The 17005-nt window shown below is 44.1% G+C and overlaps 1 protein-coding gene across 4 annotated transcripts in view; it reads right to left on the bottom strand.

The window, feature by feature from the left end:
• cacna2d2a (calcium channel, voltage-dependent, alpha 2/delta subunit 2a) overlaps positions 1-17005 on the bottom strand; it is a 602032-nt gene that overhangs the window by 164580 nt on the left and 420447 nt on the right. For all 4 annotated transcript variants that reach the window (XM_052017908.1, XM_052017909.1, XM_052017910.1 and 1 more), the window contains 2 exons: positions 3757-3915; positions 912-1019 (listed from right to left, as the gene is read on the bottom strand). In XM_052017908.1, the coding sequence (XP_051873868.1) occupies positions 912-1019; positions 3757-3915 (267 nt within the window). The remainder of the gene's footprint in view (positions 1-911; positions 1020-3756; positions 3916-17005) is intronic.

Here is a 17005-nt window from a genome sequence, read left to right as displayed (position 1 = left end):
GAATGGATAATGGTTGGGTGCAGAAGGGATGAACTTGCCTGCTTGCCTTGTATGGCATGTTTGCCTTTATTAGTCGAGGCAGTGAGTTCAAGAGTCATGAAGTTATGTTGCAACTTTATAAAACTCTAGTTGGGTCGCATCTGGAGTGCTACTTTCAATTCTAGTCGTCCTATTAAAGGAAGGATGTGGAGGCTTTGGAGAGGGTGCAGTAGAGGTTTACCAGGATGCTGCCTGGATTAGAGGACATGTGCCATAAGGAGAGGCTGGACAAACTTGGATTGTTTTCTTTGGAGCGGTGGAGGTCGAGGGTAGACCTGATAGATGTTTATAAGATTATGGGAGGCACAGATAGAGTAGACAGCTGGTATCTTTTTCCCAGGGTCAAAATATCTAATACTAGAGGGCATGCATTTAAGGTGAGGGGGGGGGGTAAGTTCAAAGGAGATCTGTGGAACAAGTTTTTTTTTTACAGAGAGTGGTGGGTGCCTGGAATGTGCTGCCAGGGGTGGAGGCAGATATGATAGAGTTGCTTAAAAGGCTCTTAGATAGGCACATGAATGTGCAGACAATAGGGGGAAATGGACCACGTGTAGGCAGAAGGGATTAATTTAGCTGGGCATTTAATTACTAGTTTAATTTCTACTAGCACAACATCATGGGCCTGTCCTGTGCTGTACTGTTCTATGTTCTTAACTCATCACAGAGTTCAAACTGGTCCATATCAGACACAGCACACAGCAGAGGATTTATGTCACTAGGGTCAGGGTACATCTCCACCTCACTGACCCTGCTCCCCAGATCACCTGCACTTGGGTCGGAGTGGTCGTACACAGCTGCCCCATGCCGGGGTCTGTCCTTGGCAGTTGAGTGAAATGGTTTAACAAAGATGTTGATGATGCACATCTACTCACCGTCTTATTGGGCCAATTATGTTTCTCGAAAACATCTTGAGCTCGATCCTCTCCACCATCTGTGAACATCATTATCATCTTATTGCAGTTTGCTCGAATGGAGGTGGTCTGCAAAGGACAGGAGAGAAAGCAATTCACCATTTTGTCTGACAATCATTGGCTGAATAGAATAACTTAAAGAACAATTGGCTATCAGTAATCATCATCCCAACACTGTTCGTCATCTCAGCAATGACTGGTTGCAATGCCAACTGCTCTATGAATAATAGGATGGCTGGCACATAGCAAGTCACTGTTTGGGGCATTTGGCACCATAGCTAATCATTGTTAAGGTGGTTAGCACTTTAGTCATGATTGACTACAGTTTGACTGGTGTGCTAAGCTTAGAATGAAAAGCTTTTGTTTGTATTCCATCCAGACAGATCATGCCATACATAAGTACATCAAGGTAGTACAGAAGAAGAAAAAAACAAAATGCAGACTATAGTCTTACAGATACAGAGAAGGTGCAGTGCAGGTAGACAAATAAAATACAAAGTGCAAGATCCAGAGTTCATCTTTATCATACAAGGGGTTCATTCAACAGTCTTAATACAGTGGGATATGGTCTGAACCCAACCACCTGATAAGTAAAGGAAATCAAAAATGATGTGAGATAATAAGTGAGGAGGCAAATGAAAAACTAATGAAATTTTGAGCAGATTAAACTATTGGCCCAGAAAGATTGCAGATTCACATATTACACTAAGTCATTAAGAGGTTGGGGAGGTAGTGTTGTGTTTATGCAAGATCATTGTAAAAAATAATGGTGTTAGAGAACTGGTGGCAGCCAATCATATTCTTTCATTTAAAAAGGGAGTGTGGACAAGCCAGAGATGACAGAGCAATCAGCTGGAGCAAAAGGTAAGAGAATTCTTACTCAAAAATGGAAAAGAAAAAGATAGTGAAAGAGAAATTAGCAATGATTATTCTTACTCAAATATATTCAATTTTTTGAAGTAATAGATTGAAAAACAAAATATTTAACACAACCCACAAAGTGTTGGGGGAACGCAGCAGGTCAGGCAGCACCTATGGAGGGAAATGGACAATCGACGTTTCGGGTCGAGACCCTTCATCTGAACTGGAAAAGGGGAGATGGCCAGTATAAAGAGGTGGAGGGAAGGGGTCTGACAGGTAATAGGCAGATCCAGGCGAGGAGGGGTGATAGGCAGGGAAGGGGAGAATGGGAATAGTGACCAAGGCTGGGAGGTGATAAGTGGAGGTGACAAAGGGCTGCAGATGATAGAATCTGACAGGAGAGGAAGTTGGAGCGTGGAAGGGAGGTAGGGACGGCTGAGGGGAGTAGTGGGGGAGGATAACCAGTGGGAAGAGTGTGAGGGTGATGGGCAAATGGAGGAGGAGGGGAAGAGACAGAGTGATGGGGGCTAGATAGATCAGGAGAGATGGAAAAGGGACAGGGGGGAGCTGGAAAGACAAAGGCAGCAAGTACATGGAACGCCACCACCTGCAGGTTTCCCTCTAAGTCTCACACCAGCTTGACTTGGAAACATATTGCCAGTCTTTGAGCATTGCTGGGTTTAAATTCAGGAACTCCCTCCCCAACCTTGCGCCTTGGGCGGCATGGTAGCGTAGTGGTTAGCGCAACGCTATTACAGCGCCAGCAATCAGGGTTCGATTCCCGTCGCTGTCTGTAAGGAGCTTGCATGTTCTCCTGTGTCTGCGTGGGTTTCCTCTGGGTGCTCCGGTTTCCTCCCACATTGCAAAGATGTACGGGTAGGTTAATTTGGGTTTAAAATGGGCAGCGCGGACTCGTTGGGCCGGAAGGGCCTGTTACCACGCGGTAAATAAAATTTAAAAAAATTTTAAAAAACAGCACTGTGGGAGCACATTCGCTATCACGTTCTCAAGGGCAAATAGGGACGGGTAATAAGTACTGGTCTTGCGGAATAAAATTTGTGGAGTTCCTACAATTACTCTCACTGCTGCATATTAGTGACTTGGACAGAGGAACAGAGTAAAATTTCAAACTTTTGCTGATATCACATTTGCAATTATGACAAGCACTTAGAATGATACAATCAACTTCAACAGGGCCTAGATAGGCTGTATATTGGCATAAATGGACAGGGTGAGTCCTAAAGAGTATGTGGGAACCTGGGGTTTCAAGTAAATGGATCTTTGAGGCTGCAGATGGATTGGCAGAGCTGTTAGCAAAACATATTGAATCTTGGGCTTCCTATGATGATTGAAAATACACAGAAGTTTCGCTGAACCTTTATGAAACCACATCTGGTATTGAAGATGGTTCTGGTCACCATATTTTAGGAAGGATGTGAAGGTCCTTGACAAAAGTTCAGAGAAGATTTACCAGAATGGTTCTGGAGATCAGGAATTTCAGGCACATGGTGAGGTTGGAGAATCTGGGGTTCTTCTCTTTGGAGCAAAGGAGATTGAGGAGAGATTTGAGGGAGGTGGACGTCAGCTGCTGGTGTGAGGACAAGGGGACACATATTAAAGTTTTGGCAGGAGATAAGGAGGACGTGAAGAAGAACCTTCTAATGCTACAACCTGGAATTCCCTGTCTATGAGGGGGATGAAAGCAGAGACAAGCAATGATTTCATGAGTAAAGTGGATGGTTTGGCTTCGGGGATGGAGCAGGGGAATGGGTCTAAGTGAAGTGCTCTGTGGAGAGCTGGCCTGAACTCGACAGGGTAAATGACCTCCTACAGTGTCATCGTGACTCCACAACACTTTAGAGGACACTAGTTTCCCTCCTGAAATCAAATCAATCATTGAGAAAAGCGACGATTGATCTTTTCCAAGCTGGCAGGTTTCACTCACGTTGAGTAGCTGTTCAAATGCATAATGGAATCCTGACTTGTAATCTGTCACTCCCTGTGCATTCATCTTTTGTACAGCATCCTTCAGAACCTTCTTGTTCCGCACATTGGCTTGAACCAGCTGCTTGAAGCAGGCCACTGGATTGGCTTCATCATTGAACTGGGAATAAGATAAACAACGCAAACGAGACAGTCAGCTAAAGCACAAGCCACATCTTCACAACCACAGGCCAATTGACAACGAGGGAGACATGTAGTGATCAACTGCAGGCTCGTCCAAACCCCCATAGCTATTCATCAACCAACCAATTTTGAGCTCAGCACCTTAAAAGACATTTAGACAGGTACATGGATAGGAAAAGTTTAGAGAGATATGGGCCAAATGCAGACAAATGGGACCGGGTCAGATAGGCACCTGGGTTGGCATAGACAAGTTGGACCGAAGGACCTGTTTTTGTGCTGTATAACTTGATGACTCTATGACTGGTTAAGGACCTAATAGCCCATTTCAACCTAAAAATCAACAATAATTTAACATAGTAAGGGAATCAAAATTTGACAGTGAGTCTTTATGGAATCTCACGTCACCAAGGGTTGGTCAAAAGTGGTGGGGTTGAAGATTGTCAAAGGAGGAAAAATAACAAGGCTTAGGAAAGTTTCTGAAAGGGAAAAGTTGTAGGAAGAATGACATCCTCAGTGACAAAGATATTCCCTCTCTGCATGGACATCAGGATGGCTACTTCCCCCTTACATTCAACAGCATTATAATTCCCCCATCTCTCACAGCAACTTACTCATGTTCCTTAGATTTTTTGAATGACATAGGAGGCCATTTGGCCCAAGTCAGTGCTGCCTCTCAGAGTATTCCCATCAGTCTCATTCCCCTCTTCATTTCCCTGTTACCTCTTCTCTCTCACATGCCCATCGACTTCACCCAGATTCTCTCACCAGCCACCTACACACAAGAACACAATAGGAGCAGAGGTAAGCCATTCTGCTCCACAAGCCTGCCCAGCCAGCCAATATGATCATGGTTGATCTATGCTGGCCTCAACTCCTCTTCAATGCCAGTACCTCATAACCCTCAATTCCTCGATCTTTCAAATAGTTATCCATCTGCACCTTAAATATATCTAAAGACCTGGCCTCCACCACCCTTGCGGCAGAGAATTCCAGAGATTCACCACCTCCTGAGAGATGAAATTTCTACGTAGCTCAGTCTTATATAACCGTCCCCATATTTTGCAGCTATGTCCCCTTGTTCAGGACTCTCCCACTAGTGAAAACATCACAACATCTACCCTGTTATATGTTTGACTAAGGTCCTCATTCTTCTAAATTTCAAGAAATAAAGACCCAAACTGTCTAGCCTCTCTCGACAGGACAATCCTCCCATCCCAGGAATTAGCCTGGTGAATCTCCTTTGGACTGTCTCCGGTGCTACTGTGTCTAGTATTCCAGGTGTGGCAACTGTATCTAAACCTCCCTATTCTTAAACTCCAGCTCCTTTGCAATAAAGGCCAACATTCTGTTTGCCTTCTTACCTACTTGATGCACCTATCTGCTAACTATTTATGATTCATGATTGTGCAGAGAATGGAGGGATATGGACACTGTGTAGACAGAAAGGATTAGTTTTATTAGGCATTTAATCACTAGTTTAATTCACTTGGCACAACATTGTGGGTCGAAGGGTCTGTTCCTGTGCTGTACTATTCTGTGTTCTATGTTCGTGCACTAGAACACCTTGATCCATCTGAACTTCACTCATTTGCAGTCTCTCTCCACTTACTTATCAATCCACCTATTAACTTCTCTTACCAAAGTGCATGATCTCACATTTTTCCACATTTGACACCATTTGCTGTTTTCACCCACTCACTCAATCTATCTATATCCTGCTGAAGAATCACAATGTCCTCATCACAACATACCCTTCCACCTAGTTTTGTATCATCGGCAAACTTGGAAACCTTACACTTCATTGCTTCCTCAAGGTCATTAATGTAAATAGTAAACAATTGAGGACCGAGAACTGATCATTAGCTACATCCCTTCAACCCAAAAAGAACCAATTTATTCCAACTCTTTGTTTTCTATGTGACAGGCAGTTTTCAATCCACGCTAATACACTTTCTCCAATACCATGGGCACTTAATTTATGCAACAGCTTCTTATATGGCATCCTATCAAACGCCTTTTGGAAATCTAAATACTACAGGTTCCCCTCTATCAATGATCCCTATCACATCCTCAAAGAATTCAGGCAAAATTTGTAAAACATGATTTACCTTTAACAAAACCATGTTGACTAGGTTTAATTATAGTCAGCTTTCCTAAATGATGAGTTATTTCCTCTTTGATTATTGACTCTAGCATCTTATCGGCACTAGAAGTTAAACTAACTGGCCTAGAGCTCCCCGCCTTCTGTCTTCCTTCATTTTTGAATCTTCTGGTACCCTCCCAGAATTTAGTGAGTTTTAAAAAATTTCAACTAATGCGCAGCCACTTCCTTTAAACCCTTGGGTGCAAGCCATCTGGTCCTGGCAACTTGTCCACCTTTAGCCAGTGACTTTATCTGATACTTTATTCATTGTGATTGGTATTTTTACAAATTCCGCCACATAATTTGAAATGAGCCCATCTGTTACCTTAGGGATATTTACAGTGACTTCCACAGTGAAGACAGATGAAGAAAACTGATTTAACATATCTGCTATTTCTTTGTTTCCTGTTATGAATTCACCAGCCTCGTTGGCTAGAGGTCCCACACCTACCTTAATCATCTTCTTCCTATTTCTATTTCCATATAAACTCTTACTGTTTGTCTTGATATTTCACGCAAATTTTCTCTCAAGCTCAGTTTTCTCTCTTCTGATGAGCTTTTTGATCTTCAGCTGCTGGATTCTAAAAACTTCCCAGTCCTCTGGCCTACGACCAGCCCTTGCCACTCTGTATGCCCTATTTTTCGATTTAATATTACCTTTGACCTCCTCTGTTACCACAGATTGTGCCTCATTCTCAATGAATCATTCTTTCTAATTGGGATAAGGTTCATCTTCTGGCCTTTCTCTTAGTTTATTTTCCCAGACCACTGTCCACTAAGAGTAACTTACAGTGGACAATTAACCTACAAACCAGCATGTTTTTGGGATGTGTGAGGAAACTGGAGCACCCAGGGGAGTCCCACATGGTCATAGGGAGTACACGCCAACTCCGCACAGGCTGTACCTGAGGTTAGGTCTGGACTGGATGACGGGCTGTGTAGCAGGTCACTGAAGCTGTGCAGAATGACCAGATTCTGAGCTGGACTGCCCACTTAATTTCTGAGGCTGCAAGAACACACATTGGGTCATGTAGGCTGGACTCAACTACTGGTCCATGAAAGACTTCAACCATTTACAAGACACACCAGCACTACTGTAGAATATTGTCCATTGGCCCTTGTGAATGCCCGTCCAAACACATTAAAGAGTCTTGAATTCATTAACACAAGCTATGCTCACCACCATTAACTACTGTGAACATTTACCGCTGTCCATCACACCACTTGAAGTGTGCACCATGTTCAAAATGGTAACACAACTATTTAAAGTGGCCTGGTAAGCACAAGCAAAGTCCTTAACCTCTGCCACCTGGAATGACAAGAGAGCAGTTGCTGGCTTGTCTAATACCTACAAGGTGAATTAATTTCACACCAATCTTAGAGGAACTGCACATCCCCTTCACATGTGCACTCTGTTGGAACTAGCCACATATCGGCTTTGTTCCCTCACCACAGCAGGTCAAGAAGCCATCTGTCAGCAACCTCAGTGGCAATTAGTAATCGTCAGTGCAATGCTGACCTTCCAGTGAAGCCCACTTCCCATGAATGCAGAAGACTTAGGAGAGATCCACATCTCCAGTGGCAGAGTTCCCTTGTAACCGGTTTGTTGTTCAGATCTCAAAGACCTCATGAGAACATGAATGTAAAAACTAACCAAATCAACATGCTAAACGATATTTATGAAGAATTAAGACCAAACCACTAAATCATTGACTAATTATCCTTAAATATTCCCAAAGTGCCTGTCTTCTGCATACCATTGCCTGTTCTGAACCTTTATTTATTGGAAGCACCTTCTTGGGCAACACCAACACCAGCATTTGGAAAATGATCCCTGATGGGCAAAAGTGAATGAGTTCAGACCTCCCCACAATGAACTCCATCAGCAAACGCATAACATTTATCAATCTCAGTTTCAACCTGCTCATTATTTACAACGCTACCATCTTCTTATTCTTCATGGACAATCCCCTGAACTCGAGGATGACTTGCTTCCACTTAGCTTCTGTGGGTTCACGTGGCTTATTAGGCCACCGATGGGGCAGGAGATGCCTAATTGCATGAGTGGGTGGGTAGTTTGTGCCACGGTGCACTCCTTCCACCACCTATGAAGGACCTCTGTGTGCTCCTGATGGTCATCATCTCCAATGCTTCTTCTCCACTTTGGTGGTTGTGGGCCAGAGGTTTCCAGGAGCCAGAAGCCAATGGGCTTCTCACAGATGCTTTCAGAACATCCTTGAATTTTTCCCTCTGTCTACTTGGTGATCCCTTCCTGTCACAGAGTTCAGATTAATGTCTATTTCAGAAGGCTAGTGTCTGGCGACGTGTCCTGTCTGATGTAGCCAAGTGAATGTAACCAGGGCCGTAGTGCTGGGGACGTTGGCCTAGAAGAGGACACTGATGTGGGTTTGATTTCCAACATTGGATATTTCCAATGAATATGGAGGATTTTGCGGGGACAGTGTGCTGGTATGCTTCCAATATCTTGAGGTGTCTATTGTAGGTAATCCAGATCTCAGAGATACAATATATATTGCTCACTAGTTTTTTCATACATTTATACAGCATGAAAAGATGCCTGTTTCTGTGCTACATAACTGTATGAAAAATCTAGCCTATGTTAGTCTTTTGCCAGCATTTGTCCTATATCCCTCTAAACCTTTCCTATCCATGTACTTATCCAAATGTCTTTTAAACGTTGTAATTGTACCTACCTCTACCACCTCCATATACCAGCTCATTCTAAATACCCCACTATCCTCTGTGTGAAAAACCTGTCACTCAGGTCCCCTCTCACCCTAAACCTTGTCATCTAGTTTTAGACTCCCCTATCCTGGGAAAAAGAAAGTGACCATCCACCTTATCTATGCCCTTCATGATTTTATGAATTTCTAGAAGGTCACCCTTCAACCTCCTTCACTCTAAGGAAAACAGTCCTAGCCTATCCAGTCTCTCCTATCTCAAGCCCTCCATTCCCGGCAACATCCTTGTGAATCTTTTCTGCACCTTCTCCAGCTCACTGACATCTTTCCTATAGCTAGGTGACCAGAACTGCATACAATACTCCAAGTGTGGTCTAACCAGTGATTTGTACAATTGTAACATGATGTCCCAACTCTTATACTCAATGTCTTGGCTGATGAAGGCAAGCACACCATATACCTTCTTCACCACCCTGTCTACCTGTGTCACCACTTACAGGGAATTAAGTATTTGTACCCAAAGTATCTCTGTCTACAATACTCCCCACGACCCTGCCATTTACTGTGTATGTTCTGGCCTGGTTGAACTTCCCAAAATGCATCACTTTGCACTTGTCTTGAGTTAAATTCCATCTGCCATTTCCTTGCCCACTTTCCCAGATGATCTAGATCCTGTTGTAATCTTCGACAACCTTCTTCACTGTCCACTACATCACCAGTGTTGGTGTCATCTGCAGACTTAATCACACCATCTACATTCTCATTCAAATCATTAATATATATGACAAACAATAAAGGACCCAGCACTGATCCCTGCGGCACACCATTGGTTACAGGTCTCCAATCTGAAAAGCTATTCCCTGATATTATCCTCTGCCTCTTCCCACCAAGCCAATCTTGTATCCAATTGGCTAACTCACCCTGGATCCATGTATTCCCTTATTTAATATAGTAAGAGGGTGAGGCAGCAGTATAGAATCCTAAAGAGGCTTAATTTATATTTCCCAACTGGCAATGCTCATAATACCACCCCTAACACAGAATCTAGCCACACTGACCCAATAAACAACCAGTTAGTCATTTATCAATCCTAATCAATTAATCAATTACCCCAACTGCAGTAACCCCCTTAAAGATCTCGTCCTTGGTATAATTTTCCAGTTACCAGCTGCTTCATGCAGAATGATTCACTCCAGCTGAAGTGGGCAACTAATTACAATATATTCCAGATCAGTTCTACAGGGGGGTTGCCATGGGCTTTGTTCAGAAAAGAGATGAGGTTCTAATGGGACCAGCTAGTGACTGTATTCTCCACATCTCTGGTAACTGTCTGAAAGGATGTGATTTCGAATTCAGGCTGCAATGGTCGACACATTTTCCTCTCAGACTGAAAACAATGGGACCAGGTTCCATCTTTCCAACTGGCTGATAAGCTTCTGTATGACATTAACTGTGTAGAGAGCACAAATATCTTTGCACTGTGCTTCTGATTAGCATGGCTATCTACCTTTCTCCACAGTGTAATGAAGAATAGAAGAATCTCATTTCACCATTAGCAATCAAGACACTAAGGTGCTTTATCTCACACTGACTGCTGCCTGACCTCGCTCTACTTTTGCAAGTCTAAATCCAGCCAGAAGCAAAGTAACAAATTCTGCAGATTACCCATGCTCATAGCTATTCTGACCTCGACAATGGTCTATTCCTCCTACATACAATTCTGACACCCAGGTCTGGGCTCATCACAGACACATACACAGACAATTATAAATCCAATCTCCCCTCCACTTTTTCAACTTTGATCACCTGTGCATCCCCAAATTTCATCCCTCCACAACTCCCAACCACGCCCACGCTTAAACCCTGGATTTTTCTCCATAAAACCTCTCTGTGTCTCTGTCTTCACCTTTGGTTTGCATAAACTCTTGAGATGTTTTAATACATTGTGACAGCATATTAACGAAAATTTCTTTTGAGTTAAGGAAATGAATTGTGCTGAATCCTGAACCAAGCACACTCCTAGTTATTTTCCAGCTTATGGTAAGTGTTCACCCTGCTAGCTCATGGCTCAATGAGGAATCCAGTATGGGAACAGGCCAATCATTCCATCAGGTCCATGCTGCTCATGAGCCTCCTCTCACCCACCTTCAGGTAACCTCAATATTTTTTTCCTTCTCTTTAAATGCATCTGTGGTATTTGCTTTAATCACTCCTAATAGAAACAAGCTTTACACACCAACCACTCTCTATCATAGAATCATTGAGTGATACAGCATGGAAACAGGCCCTTCGGTCCAACTGGTCCATGCCAACCAAGATACCCATCTAAGCTAGTCCCATTTGCCAGTGTTTGGCCCATAACCTTCTAAACACTTCCTTATCCATGTACCCATCCAACTATCTTTTAAAAGTTGTTATTTTACCTGCCTCAACCACTTCTTCTGGCAGCTCATTCCATATACAGACCACCCTCTGTATAAAAAAGTTGCCTCTCAAGTTCCTATTAAATCTTTCTACACCCTCTAGTTCTTGATTCCCCACCCTGGGATGAAGAAATTCTTCTGAATTTCCTAAATAAACAGTTTTAAATGTCTCCCTCAGGTCAAGCTACAGACTTCTCTCTCTGAATGAAGGTGCAGCCTGTTCATTTTTTCTGACAGATATCATCTCACATTTCTGGTATCATTCTATAAACATTTCTTGAACTTTATTTTCTTTGTTTTAAATGGATACCCATTCACAGAATGAACACATTAAGATTCTGTACATTTAACTTCTTTTCTTTACAGTTCTATATCCTTGGAATTAATCCCAGTTCTTTAGCTTTTATAGCATAAACCTGTTACATCCCCTCAACGAATAGTGTGAGTATACATCCTCAGATAGCTGTTCTTTGATCCTGTAAACATACATTTTCCAAGGCATAAATGATTACTTTTTCTACCATAAGCTGCTACCTCACACTCTCCATAACAATGTTCACTTGGTAATTTTCTGCCCATTCTGTAAATTGGTATTTAGTTGCATTCATCCATATTGCCAAGTTGATTTTGTCTGCAAACTGTGAAACCCTACCTCTGATTCCTGAGTGCAAAGCATGGTAAACAACAGTGACACCAGTTCCCAGTCCAACCATATTCGCCCCCTGCTCTTGAGTTTCTGTTTTGCAACCAGTTTGTTACCTGTCCTATTGTTTGACCCTTGACCCCACAATACTGATATTATTGGAGACACAAGAGTGTCAGGCAAGAGTCTCAGTGGGTCAGGCAGCATCTGTGGAGGGAAATGGACAGTTGACAACTCAGGTCAAGACCCTTCATCTGGACTGAAAGAATAGAGGAGAGATAGCCAGTATAAAGAGGTGGAGGGAAGGGGTGGAACTGGCAAGCAACAGGTGGATCCAGGTGAGGAAGGTGATAGGCAGATGGAGGAGGGAATAGCAATAGAAGCTGGGAGGAGATGGATGGAGGCAACAAGGGGCTGAAGATGATGGAATCTGATAGGAGAGGCAGATGGAGCATGGAACCAAATAAGGGAGTTGGCTGGGCAGTAGGGGGAGGGGACCCAGTGGGAGGAGTGTGTGGGTGAAGGGTTAATGGAGTGGGTAGAGGAGGGGAAAGAAACAGAGTGATAGGGGGCTGGGGTGGGTAGATCAGGAGGAGAGGGACAGAGGGGGAACAGGTTACCTGAAATTGGAGAACTCAATGTTCATGTCATTGGGTTGCATACTACCTAGGCAGACTATGAGGTGCTGTTCCTCTAGTTTGTGTTTAGCCTTGCCCTAGCAGTAAGGGAGGTCAAGGAAGATATGTCAGTGTGGGAATGGGGAGGGGAATTACAATGGCTGGTAACTGGGAGCTCCAGTTGGCCACGGTGGATGGAGAAAGGTGTTCGGTGAAGCAGTCATCCAATTTGTGCCTGGTGTCACCGATGTTGAGGAGGCCACATCAAGAGCACCAGATGCAATAAACAAAAGTTGGAGGAGATACATGTGAATGTCATTATCACCTGGCAGGGCTGTTTATGGCCCTTGATGGTGGTGAGGGATGAGGTGTAGGGACAGGTGTCACACCTCCTATGGTTATGAAAGAAAGTGCTTAGGGAAGGGGACGGATGGGTGGAGAGAGATGAGAGGATTAGGGAGTCACGGAGATACTGATCCCTGTGGAAAGCTGAAAGGAGTGGGGAGGGGAAGATGTTGCTGGTGGTTGGATCATGTCATAGCTGGTGGAAGTTGTGAAGAATGATGCGCTGGATGTGAAGACTGGTGGAGTGGTCAGTGAGGACCAGGGGACCTCGATTTCTGTTCTGTCTGTGGGGGGGGGGAGGGGGGGGTAAGAGTAGAAGTGCAGGAAACAGGAGAGATGTGGGAGAGGGCTCCATCAATAACAGTGGAGAAGAAACCCCGCTTTCTGAAAAAGGAGGGCATCTCAGATATCCTGGAGTGGAAGGCCTCATCCTGAGAACAGATGCTGTGGAGATGCAGGAATTGGGAGAGACAGAGAGAAGTGACAGGGTGGGAGGAGGTGCAGTCAAGGTAGCTGTGGGAGTCAGTGGGTACGTAGCAAATGTCAGCGGATAGTCTGTATCATGAGATGGAGGCAGAGAGATCATGGTAGCGTAGCGGTTAGCGCGACGCTATTACAGCGCCAGCGATCGGGGTTCGATTCCCGTCGCTGTCTGTAAGGAGTTTGTACGTTCTCCCGTGTCTGCGTGGGTTTCCGCCGGGTGCTCCGGTTTCCTCCCACATTCCAAACACGTACAGGTAGGTTAATTTGGGGTTTAAAAAAAAATGGGCAGCGCGGACTTGTTGGGCCGGAAGGGCCTGTTGCCACGCTGTAAATAAAATTTTTAAAAAATGGGAGAGAAGTGTCAGAAGTGGTGGGAGTGAATTTGAGGATGGGGTGGAAGTTGTCAGCGAAGTTGGTGAAATTGACGAATTCCACACGGGTGCAGGAAGCAGTGCCAATGCAGTGATCGATGCAGTGGAGAAAGGGTTGGGGGGAGGTACCAAAGTCGATGTGGAACATGAACTATTTCATGTAGCCAACGAAAAGGCAGGTCTAGCTAGTGCCCATGTGAGTGCCCAAGGCTACACCTCTGATTTGCAGAAATTGAGAGGAATCAAGAGTGAAGTTTTACAGGTTAATCACAAGTTCCACCAGGTGGAGGAGCATGTTAGAAGAGGGGAACTGTTTGGATCTGTGTTCTAGAAAGAAATTGAGAGCCCTAAGGCCTTCCTGATGGGGGATAGAGGTGTATGGGGACTGGATGTCCATGCTAAAGATGAGGCATCTCAGGTTACGTAGCTGATGGAGCTCCTCCTACCTCTGGAGACCATAGAACCATAGAACAATACAGCACAATACAGGCCCTTCAGCCCACCATGTTGTGCTGCCCTTCAAACCACACCTAAGACTATCTAACCCCTTCCTCTCACATATCCTTCTATCTTAACTTCCTCCATATGCTTATCTAACAATCTCTTGAACTTGCCCAATTTATCAGCCTCCACCACCACCCCAGACAGTGCATTCCATGCACCAACCACTCTCTGGGTGAAAAACCTCACTCTGACATCTCCCTTGAACTTCCCACCCATTACTTTAAAGCCATGTCTTCTTGTTTTGAGCATTGGTGCCCTGGGAAAGAGGCGCTGGCTGTCCACTCTATCTATTCCTCTTAATATCTTGTATACCTCTATCATGTCTCCCCTCATCCTCCTTCTCTCCAATGAGTATAGCTCCTTTAGTCTCTCCTCATAATCCATACTCTCTAAGCCAGGCAGCATCCTGGTAAATCTCCTCTGCACCCTTTCCAACGCCTCCACATCCTTCCTATAATGAGGCGACCAGAACTGGACACAGTACTCTGTGCGGTCTAACCAGAGTTTTGTAAAGCTGCATCATTACTTCGTGGTTCTTAAACTCGATCCCACGACTTATGAAAGCTAACATCCCATAAGCTTTCTTAACTACCCTATCTACCTGTGAGGCGACTTTCAGTGATCTGTGGATATCAACCCTCAGATCCCTCTGCTCCTCTACACTGCCCAGAATCCTGCCATTTACCTTGTACTCCACCTTGGAGTTTGTCCTTCCAAAGTGTACTACCTCACACTTCTCCGGATTGAACTCCATCTGCCACTTGTCAGCCCAGCTCTGCATCCGATCAATATCCCTCTGCAAGCTTCTACAGCCCTCCACACTATCCACAACACCACTGATCTTTGTGCCATCTGCAAATTTGCTAACCCACCCTTCCACCCCCTCCTCTAAGTCATTAATAAATATCACAAAAAGTAGAGATCCCAGAACCGATCCCTGTGAGACACCACTAGTCACAGCCCTCCAATCTGAATGCACTCCCTCCACCACAACCCTCTGCTTTCTACAGGCAAACCAATTCTGAATCAACACGGCCAAGCCTTCCTGGGTCCCTTAGCCTCTGACCTTCTGAAGAAGCCTACCATGCTTCTTCCACTCTAGACCAGAGAATTCCAGCTGGGTCACAAGGAAACCTTCATCAGATTTACACAGTTCACAGTCTCATTCTCTTCGTTCCTGCCAATTTACCCTTGCTGCACCAGCAACTGTAGACATCGCATTCAGTGCTCACCCTGCCCTCATGAAAGTATTGACCCATCCAGAACCATGGGATCTTAGTGTTGTTTGCTTCCTTGCCCAGGTGCTCATAGAACCTTGAAATGCTATGAGACAGAAGGCAGCTATTCGGTGCACTGTGCCCATGCCGGTCAAGAAAGAGTATCTGTCTAGTTCCAGGTCTTGGCCCTTAGCCTTGTTGGTTCTTGAATATAAAGTGTTCCTCTAAGCACTTTATTAAATGTGGTGAAAGTTTTACCAACTTCACCACGCATTCAGAAGGTAATTCCAGATCCTGGAAATAGAATTCTCAAGCCCTGGCAACACGCCCATGAATCTTCTCCGCATTCTCTCTGGTGATATCATAACCTCCCTGCAGTGTGGTGACCAGATATGTAGGCAGCTCACTAGCTGTGGCCCATCTAGGGTTTCATATAGCTACAGCCCGATCTCTTTGCAATCTTTCCCTATGTTTAAGCCAATAAAAGAAAAAAATCTTCATTCTTCACATTTCAAACAGTGAGTTCATTCAACTTGGAGGAATCACAAACATACATTTTCTTCTATAGGCCACTGACTTCAAGTATGCACAAGAGTCCTGAATGGCATTTTCAGTCTTTAATGAAAACGATTGAAGCCAGTTGCAGCTATCATCACCCTATCTGACAGCAGCTGACCCAGGGATCAAGACCATGACCCTTAGATCCACACTGCATAGTGAAGGTATAAACTAAGTTCTTGGGGCAGATCTTGGCTGTGTTTTCAGTCAGGGAATAGACTGAAATGGCAAGGCTGATTCCATTTAATTGGTAAATAGCAATTATTGAGAGGTCCAGGAGCTATTAACCTTCCCAATGGAGGGATGTAAATCAAGTGAATAAAAATGCTAAGAAGCCTTTGAATGTATTTTACAAATTATGCTTCATGATAATTATTTATGCAGCCTTGAAACCTTCAAACAGATCCTCAGTTCTGGGTTCAAAACATGGATTAAGAATAAAATATCAGTATGAAACTGAAAGCAGAAGCAGAATATTTATGTCATCAGGAGCTTATCGCTTTTTGTTGGTCCCTTGGTGGAAAGTGGCAATCTGTTTTCTCAGAAAGTTTTCTTGTTTGTTTATTTTATAGATGAGTATTGTGACCTAAGAGGAGTTGCTACATGTTATAACAGAGCACAGGTAGAGGGGAAGTACTTCCACCAGCATTCTCACCTGTCAAAGCTACTTGGCTCGAATGCCAATCCAAAGACTTAAGCACCTAAGCCAAGCTGATAATCAAAGGACCTTCAGTAAATCTCTTCTGCACCCTGTCCAAAGCCTCCCCATCTTTCCTGAAGTGTGGTTCCCAGAACTGGACACAATCCTCCAGTTATAGCCCAATCAGTGCTTTGTAAATGTTCCTTGTGACTTCCTTGCTCCTGTAACCTGTTTATAAAGCCCAGGATCCTGTGCTCTTTTAATCAGTTTCTCAAATTGCCCAGCTTCCTTCAGTGAGCTATACACAGATACTTCCAGATCTCTCCATTCTTATACCTCGCTTGGAACTCTGGTAGATACTGCCTCTTCCGATTCTTCCCAAGAAAATGTAACACTTCACATTTCTCAGCACTAAATTCAT

Source organism: Pristis pectinata, chromosome 6 (assembly GCF_009764475.1).
Source record: "Pristis pectinata isolate sPriPec2 chromosome 6, sPriPec2.1.pri, whole genome shotgun sequence".
NCBI lineage: Eukaryota > Metazoa > Chordata > Chondrichthyes > Rhinopristiformes > Pristidae > Pristis > Pristis pectinata.
The sequence above is the reverse complement of the archived record's forward strand: the minus strand, read 5'-3'. Positions and strand labels throughout refer to the sequence as shown.